Genomic DNA, 9,437 nt, shown 5'->3' with positions numbered 1-9,437 from the left:
CCGAGTCTGAATCTGAAAACTCTTTCTTATTTTTTTCTTTAGCCTTTTGATCAATGTTTTCATATCCGGGTCAGTAATCAATTTTGGACCATAAATGGTTATGAACTTGTAACAGTCTTCAAGAAAATTCAAATGTGGAAGTGGTCCTTTAAAGCTACTGTAATGCATTCTCATCAATTTACATCAATGTTCAATAAACAGTTAAGACGCTAAGCAAAACCTCCTGAAAGCTGCAACAAACGTCAAGCGTGAACCTGGAGACTTGATGTGTTATCACATAACTTTGACTGATATAGGTTCTGGATACTGTCTTTAATTTACAAGAATCCATAGAGCAAATAACAGAGAGATCATTTATGAGCATACATACAAATTGAAAGAAAGTACAATCATATTTGTAATCTTACCCTAAATCTCCCTGACTTTTTAACTACCAAGAGAACAAAACTCATGGAAATTGAAGCTTTTGAGGGAAAAAAAAAACCGATTAAATCCCAAGAATGAATGATTGCTTACACTAATCACCAGCTTAGTAACTTCTCAAACCAGAGACCAGTCCTGTTTCTGACTTGAGAACTCTCTCTCCATAAGTCAAAAACCTTTCTTGTTTCGATTTTCCGCCATGTTTTATCTAACATTGTTTACCTCTCAAGGAGAAGAATCCACTCAATAGCTTCTGGTTGGGGTGAGTGGGTCGTAGTCATAAGCCTCACCAGCTTTAACAAATCTCCCCTTTACACGCCTTCTCACATCAGCTCTTGCTTTCCGAGAAGCATACCTCACTCTCTTATCAAACCTAAACAAAAACCACAATCTCTCATTTTAGAAAACACTGAACTTACTTCACTGATGCATGTATTGAATAAAGGTTATAACGTACTTGCGAGCCTTCTTCTTTTCCTTGTAACGCATAACCGCGTTATTACGGGTTACTGACTGTGATGTTTGAGGATGCCATGGTGGCTCACCCGTGAGCTGCACGGAAGATGATGCACCACATTCTTGAAAATCTCCAGCACTGCTTTCTCCTGTGACTCCAGAGAAAGATATGTTTGAATGTGCTGGCTTAGACGTGTAGCAAATGATTGGCTCCGTTTTAGAACTCATGAACGAGTCATCATTACTCTCAGCTGGCTGCACCAGATTCCCTCCCTGGATTAACAAAGATCATCATTAGAATCACACAAAGATGCAATCTCTTTGTCTAATTGAAAATGTACCTCAGGTGGAGCTGCTTGGTGATGTTTCTGGAAAAGACTATCGACTCCACCTTGTCCAAAGAGATGTACCGAGGTGTTAAAGGCTGTTCCAAAGAGCTCTTCGTAGTTATCAAGAGCCAAGTCAACTTCATCCACACCCAAGTTCCCATAAAAGTCACCTTCACACACTCCAACATCCTTCAAACCATAACAAGAACTTGAAGGGTTTAGTTAAAAGAAACATGATAATCCATTGATGTTGCTTAACATTTCTAGAAGATAATTTTTTTTTTTTTAATATATATCATGAGGTTGGGGGCCAAAGCTTGTAATCCCCTGGATCCGAAACAACAACATGTAATATTAATTAGTTTTTTTCTCAGAGGTAATTTGAGCCGGGGACCTCTGACACAATGGCCATGGTCTTTTCTAGTTGAGCTAACCTTAGCAAATGATGCATTTGTTGCTTGTGCTGCAGAACTGGTTTCATTACAGTTTTGTTTGGTCTGACCATCATCGTCTATATTCATCATACCCATTTCTTGTTCACAAGCGGATTCTCCGGCTAAGTCCGAGCAAAAAGACCAGATAGAGGCGAGCTCTGAGCTTGAAGGGCAACCAGAGTAGCAGCTTATAGTTTGCCTCTTGTGATCATTTGAAGAAGTAGAGTTGTTGTTGTGGCCTGACCAATCACAGTTTTGACAGAGTGAGACTCTTTCTTCAACACACCTAACTGCGGCAGGCTGTGCATTACATCTCTCGCAGACAAGTGTACGAGAATGTCGTTTGGATAATGCGTTAGCTGAATGAACACTCCGGTCACAGGAGAGGCAGAGACAAGCTGAATCTGATCGGCAGTACACCATTGATCTTTGGTCACCACAGAAGTCACACATGTAACCCATCTTCTTTACCAGATTTTAATTTCTGCTGTAAAAATAAAAGTATTCTTTAATTAGATAAAGGACAAAGAGACTTGGTTTATAATAGCAAAGCCTTGAAAAGAAGACATAGATGGAATGTATGAATCTTGGTTTAAAAAAGCGCTCGCTTTTGGCGCCATGGCGCTAGACGAGGTCTTACTAAACCTAAGGCTCCTAAAGCAACGCCTTAATTGATTTTAAGTCAAACCGAATTGGTTTGCCAAATTTAAACTGCTAAACCGAGTTAGATTTGTAACACATCTTTAGCGTCACATAAAAGCTCTTTTCAAACCCTAAGTTAGTCTTATATACCGTAACCTAAGTTTAAAGTTAGGGTTCCATGTGCTATTGTTCTTCTCTCTATTTGACGACTTTGATGTTTGATATTTCTCCTGATCTTTTTGTTCACTAATAAGTACTCTGTTTTGCACTTTGGTTCTAAACTTGTATTCTATCTATACCTATATTTTTGCACTATAGTTTTTGCCTTCACACACAAAGCGCTCGCTTTGTGTCGCCATGGCGCAAGGCGAGAAGCGAGACACTCATCGCCTCACCTCGCCATGCGCCATTTTGAACCAAGGTCTGAATATAGGTTTGTGATCTGTCTATAAACAGGTTGAGAATTAATAATCAAAGGACAAGCATAATCATGAGATTTCTTTTCTTTTTTGGATCAAAATCATGAGATTGCTATTAACACTAATCAGTAGTCAGAGATTTCATATCAATAGCCAGAGACCAAAACCCAAAGAAAATAATCAAACTCTTTTTTTACAAAAAAAAATAATATTATCATTGGTCATATAACATTAAGTGTTAATAAATTTTATCATTCATCATATAACATTAAGTGTTTATAAATTTTATCATTGATCATATAACATTAAGTGTTTATAAATTTTATCATTGGTCATATAACATTGGTCAAAAAAAAAATATTATCATTGGTCGTATAACATTAAGTCTTAATAAATTTTACATAGAAAACCAAAAACTTCATATAATTTGAAACATAAAAATTTCTATAAAACTCCTTATATAAGAAAAGGGAGGGAGTAATAATCAAACTCTTCAAGTTAAAAACCCCAGAAGATCAGTAAATCTACATATCTTTTTTTCACTTATTTATAGTTCAATAAAAAAAGAATTAAAGTTTTTTATCATCACAATCATCATCCTCATACGAACAAAGCTTAAAAATCCAATAATCAAAAGAAAACACGAAGAGATCGAAGATCCAATTTCAACACAACACATATAGACAACAGAGGGATCAACCCTTCACACAGAAACAGTGATAAAACGCTAACATCAAAATAAGAACACTGCAAAAACCCTAAAAAGACAGAGAGAGAGAGGAGGAAAAGAACTCACCGTATAAGACAAGATCTTCTGAACTATCTTCTCAAGTTGAATCCTGAAACTTTCAAGACAAACACACACAGATCCTTGGAAACAGAGCCGATTCTTCCTCAATTTCTTCAGCTTCTCTCTTTCTCTCTTCAGTTAGAAAAATGAATGGATAGAGAATGGGTGGGTGTTCCGCAAAGGGACATGTAGGCTGCTTCTGACAATTCATCAAAAAGTGCCTAATTTTTATTACAAAAAATGCAAAAAAGTTTGGTGTAGGGTACGGTGGGTCCCTGTTGTATTTATAGTGAAAGCTCATGGACCCCACAGATATCTAATTGGGTTAATGTTTTCTGGTACTACTGCGAGTGCTGAAAACAATGTACTCGCGACTAGGAATGTAACAAGTGGCTATTTTCTGCCATAATGGATTCTCAAGCGTTCGCTTTTTCGATGCTTTTAGACGAATCAGAGACGCTATTTTCTGATATACTATTGTTTTTGCCTTTGCTCACTCACCATTTTGATAAATATCTTTTATTTGCTTACAAAAAACCAAAATATCTCTCTTTCCTTTTTCGGTGGGCGTATAATAAAATATCTTTTGGTTAGAAAAATAGAAGATATTTTCGATGGGAAAATCAAAAAAATATCTGCCAAATTAGATACGTACTAGGATAAGACATGCGCCTTGTGCAAGGTAAATTTATATGAAAATTATCTAAGAAATATCGTATGAAAAAAAATAATTTTATTGTTCGATTTAATATATTTGGCTCTTAAACAATTTTTTAAAACTTTTTTTGTTAATTACATAATTTGTTTACTAATGAACTGGTCTCATTTTTAAAAATATTTTAGGTCAAAAAATTATTTATCGCATATAAACCTAACGTTTAGGCCGAAGAATCTCATGCCTACTATTTGGTTACAATGAAACTATTTCAACTCGGTTTTATATCATGATTTAACAATTTAAAAGTTAATTATGGTTATGAGAAATTTACGTTCATGTGCCAATCCTATCTATCTTCGATATTTTTCTCATTTTTGTGTCGTTTTGGTTATTGCTCGATATAAATATTGATTTTTGATTTTATTCTTATTTTATTCTTTTATTTTGGCATGAGATTTAGAAAATGTTTAAGATTCAAAATTATTAAAGAGATACATACTTAGGTTAAAATCTGCGCCTTGTGCAGAATAAATACTTATTTTATATTTTTCTGTATATTATGAAATAATAAAATAATAATTATATATTAAATAACTAAGAAATCAGTTACTATTATGTAATAAATTGGCTTGCACATATAAATCAAATGACCGCTCTTGTTTATTCGCAATCATTTTAAAATAAATAAATGAAAACAATCAATCTTATCTATCGTATATGATATATAATTAAATTTAGGAGGAAAATAACCAAAATATTTCATTTAATAGGTAAAATGACCCTAATACCCTATATATATATAAAAATATAAAAAAATAATTTTTTTAATATTTTTAGATTATATGTTTTCAAATTCGAACTTTTTTATAAATTTTGTTTTTTTCAAATTTGTTTTTCAAATTTTTTTTTGGTAATTCGAAAATACTTTTTGAACTATTTTTAAAATATTTATTTTCAAATTTTTAATATTTAATTTTTATTTTATAATATTTTAAATCTCAATCCCAAATCACCACCCCTTAACTCTAAACCCTTAAGTTTGGATTAGTTAACCCTACGGGTATAAGTGTATATTTACCTCTTTAATTAAACATTTGGTCATTTTTATCCTTAGAATCTATATTTGTGACATGAACTTTTTTAGTGCTATCATAGGGTATTTCTTTTATATTTAAACGATATGAAGTATTTATATATTAAGATAAACACCTATTAAAATAAAATTATTTATTTATATGATTTTATTATCATTGTATCTTATTATAGAAAAAAATTAAACATTGATCAAAAAAGTTTATGTGAGACTTTTAACAGTTTTAGTGATTTATACTCGTTTTGAAAAATTTAAAATACAACATATACAAAAAAAAATCTAAATTTTTAATATATGATTAATGTAATTGGGTAATTTATTTTAATAGTAAAGAATTAAACAAAAATGATAGAAAGCATACAAATTATTAGCAAATCTTCATTATTTAAAATCATTAATTACTATATATATCATAATCACATTAGGTAAATCCGTAGATTTTATTTAAGGAAATAATATATAATAATTAGTCACCTTGCGTTAGTTAATATCATATGATATCATATAGTTGGTATTAAATTTTTCTATTGAGATATAAAAATCGAATTGGACCAACATGTTTTTCAATTTCAATGTGAGGCTGACACGTAGGACTAATTAACTACCTAATTGATTGACACATAAGCAAGAAGTATTTTTAATTATTACAAAATTGAAGTTATATCTTTTCAAATGTTTCTCAATTAATATATAAGGGATGTGTGACGAATGACGATGATGAGACCAGAAAGATATTATTTAAAATAGTAATGAAATTATTACGAGTGTAACAACAAAAGTTTCAAGGATGTAAAGAAACAAAATAAACAAAGCAAAACGTGGACATTTTTCACCAAAAAAACGTGGACATGCAATAAAATATGATTTTTAGTGATGAATTTAATCTACAACTTTTAAAATATTAAATACAAAAAAAGTTAAAGAAGTGTTGAAATTTTAATCACACTTTGAAACTAGTATTATTTTCTATATAGCCTGGACAATTACCTAACTTTATGTTTTCATTGCTTAAATATCTTCAATAATGGTTCGCTTTATCTTCAATAACGGAGCCTTAAAGAAACTAAACAGGAGGTAACCTTGGCCAAGCTTTGAGGTTAGTGTTTAATCAAAACGAATGATAAAATAGTGAGTTATCGCTAGGAATAAATCATGAACCTTAATTGGATAATTATCAGCTTGAAACACACAAGTGAAAAATACTAATCATCGATAAAAAGCAGAAAAAAAGAAGATAAACCTCACTGAAAGATTTGAAAAAAAAAATGAATGTGATGCTGAAATGTGAGTTGAAAAAAAGATCCGAACTATCGTACAAAAACATCGTATTCCTTTCTTCAATATAAAACCACCGCCTTAGAACTGACGGCACTCACTTAATTTTCCTTTAAGATAACATTAACTAACTTAGTAGTTATTATACTATTCCACTAAGTTAAGATCCGCGCAAACGAACATTATATATATTATTTTTTATATGCTATATGTTCTTTTACATATTTATAAAATAATAATATATACTATTAAATAATTAAAAAATCAATAACTATTACATATATAATTAAATTGATGTGGCCACATAAATAAATTTCATTAATCCAAACAATCACTTTTTCTATTTTATATGGTATATAATTAAATTTAAATGAAATTAATATATATATATATATATATTAAATGAAGCTTTCTACTCATATATATATTTTTGTATATTTTTATAACAAAAACTTTAAATCACAGATAACAAAATTTTCATTGTGTGATTAATAGTTTTAGTAATTTATAAATTATTAAAAAATTCAAGGCTAAGTTTAAAATTTAAATATTTAGTTGTCAATAGGTTTTACCAAAAATATTTCTTCAAAGTAAATTTCAAAATTAAAATATTTATATATTTGGTATGGTATATAGTTTAATTTTAATATACATATATATATATATATATATATATATATCTTTTACACTTATCATAACAAAAAAAAATTGTAATTATTCGTATTTTATCATAACAAAAAATTTAAATCGTAGATCACAAATATTTGAATGTGAGAATTTTAACAGTTTTATTAATTTATAGTCGTTTTGAAAAAATCAAATTATAACATATAAAGAAAAATCTAAAATTTATTAGAAAATATTACACCATAGCACAATTTTAAGTTTTCAATAACATTATGGGACAGTTCTTACTACTAGAGCAGTTTTTTTTAACCAAAACCCACTTTCTACCTATATACTAATTAAATAAGCTAACTAACCATAAAGTTAACCAACTAAACTTTTAAAAAGCACGTGGGCTCTAGCATATTTCTCTCTCCCTTTTTGATTTTACTCTGAAATTCTCTCTTTTTAAATCTCATACGAGATGTTTTTTATTTTTTCAAGTAGCTTCACATCTATGTCACTAATCGACAACCCAATGGCGGCGTTCGATTAGGCGAAATGGCAGCGAACAATACTAAGAGGGGTACAATTTGCAGGGAAGAAAACCCAAGAAAAGTAAGAGTAAATTGTTGTCGAAGACACGAACATTGATGAATTTGAGTTCTGGATTCAAGAACTGTGAAACCCTAGATGATGAAAGCTAAAGAAAAATTGATTCTTTTGGTGTTTGTAGTTGACGGGTCAAAAACGAGTTACAGTCCGAGAGCTCCAATTCTCCTCCTCCTCTCTGTCCTCAGCTCCTCCGTCCAAGATGCCAATGAGCTAAAAATCCTCAATTTCTGCAAAATTCGTAACCCTAAAGAACTTGGGAAGAAGATGACATAATTACGATTATGCCATTAATGAATTAATTATTTTTAAAAATCGCTTACACGTAGAGATGTGTACATATGTACATTCTAAGTGTACATGTTTATTAATTAAGTGTACATGTTGATGTTTGTGAAAACCATTAAAATCACCAATATATTATGTACACCACTTTCATCTTTTGTGTTTCCTGATATTCTGAAATGTAATGTGTATAATCATGTTGCATTTGTACATTCCAATTCCAAACCATATATACAAAATTGCATTTTTTTTTGGAGAAAATCAACATTTATTTTTGGTAATCGATGTATTGTGATTTTGCATAGTTTTATGTATTAAGATTGTCTGAAGTTGTACACCTTGATTTGGAACTAGTTACCTTGTATCATTTATCTACCACCAATGGGTTCTGCTTTGTCATATTATATAAATCTTTCAGTTACTGTCTTGTTTCATATTGTCACCTGTTACAAACAAACAACCAATTGATTGCATTTAGATTGAGCCAAATGACATGTATTCTTAGTGCTTGAAATCCCCTAGAGTTTGGATTGACACCTTATGTACTACAACTACTAAAGGATTAAACTTATCCCACATCAGTAATATTACAACAACTCTCAAAAATATATTTCACATTATGCAAATGTACATTTCTTTAATAATATGTACACAACATGAATGTACAAAATCAACAAGTGCATACGTGTACAATATACATATTATCTTTTAACGGTTATTTACATGTACACATATGTTTTAGACACATGTTACATGTTTAACATGTTGTAAAGTTGTGTACATTCGTTAGTGTACATGTGTAAATTAAAGGTTTATGGCGTATATGTGTCCAACAAATGTGGTAGTGTACACGACATGGGTATACAAAATCACAATGTACATTTTCAAAATCACATTGTACATAAATTTACATGTATACATATATAAGGACAAAAAAAAATCAGAATGGACATATGATACATTCCTCTTGTTGGAGAAACAGTTCTTTCTTATTTTGTGAAAAAAAATTGTGTGTACATTGCATTCAAACTGTACATGTGTACATTTAATTAACATGTACACATGTATATATTTATTTTGGCTTTTTTAGTAAGCAACAGTCAGTCCATCTATATGTGCATAATGACACCACATATTTTGGTATTTTCAATCAATCTATATGTGTATAATGACACCACATATCGTTGCACCACATCTTCGAATGATCCATGTGGACATTACCAGTGTACATATGTACATAAACTTCATGTGGACATTAACAGTGTACACCTTTGACATACAATATTGAAACTTGTAAATCTATGTTACAAATTCGTAAATGTCTAATTGAATTTATTATTGAGCTACTTATAATATTTCAAAATAGTGTACACTGTTATACATTAACAGTGTACACCTTTGACGTGTACACGCAT

The 9,437-nt window shown here is 30.4% G+C and overlaps 1 protein-coding gene across 2 annotated transcripts; it reads right to left on the bottom strand.

The window, feature by feature from the left end:
• Window positions 1–330: 330 nt before the first annotated feature.
• On the bottom strand, window positions 331–3,732 carry LOC111204505 (zinc finger protein CONSTANS-LIKE 9-like). Of its 2 annotated transcripts, none has more exons than XM_022699447.2 (5): window positions 3,500–3,732; window positions 1,643–2,129; window positions 1,221–1,397; window positions 881–1,152; window positions 331–796 (listed from the first exon to the last, which is right to left on the bottom strand). In XM_022699447.2, the coding sequence occupies exons 2-5, from the start codon at window positions 2,102–2,104 to the stop codon at window positions 667–669; spliced, it is 1,041 nt and encodes a 346-aa protein (XP_022555168.1). In that variant the 5' UTR covers window positions 2,105–2,129; window positions 3,500–3,732; the 3' UTR covers window positions 331–666. The 2 variants fall into 2 exon arrangements, with proteins under 2 accessions (XP_022555168.1, XP_022555169.1); XM_022699448.2 differs by having other exon boundaries at window positions 1,643–2,126; window positions 3,500–3,669.
• Between the last annotated feature and the right edge of the window lie 5,705 nt (window positions 3,733–9,437).

Source organism: Brassica napus, chromosome C3, assembly GCF_020379485.1.
Source record: "Brassica napus cultivar Da-Ae chromosome C3, Da-Ae, whole genome shotgun sequence".
NCBI lineage: Eukaryota > Viridiplantae > Streptophyta > Magnoliopsida > Brassicales > Brassicaceae > Brassica > Brassica napus.
This window is presented reverse-complemented; position numbering and strand designations above follow the sequence as displayed.

Excerpts from the sequence above, each read along its gene's own strand:
- LOC111204505 (XM_022699447.2), bottom strand. The coding sequence starts at position 2,104 with ATGGGTTACATGTGTGACTTCTGTGGTGACCAAAGATCAATGGTGTAC. Across the intron at positions 1,398-1,642 it reads CAAATGCATCATTTGCTAAG|GATGTTGGAGTGTGTGAAGG; the intron begins GTTAGCTCAACT and ends TATGGTTTGAAG. Across the intron at positions 797-880 it reads GAAAAGAAGAAGGCTCGCAA|GTTTGATAAGAGAGTGAGGT; the intron begins GTACGTTATAAC and ends GTTTTTGTTTAG.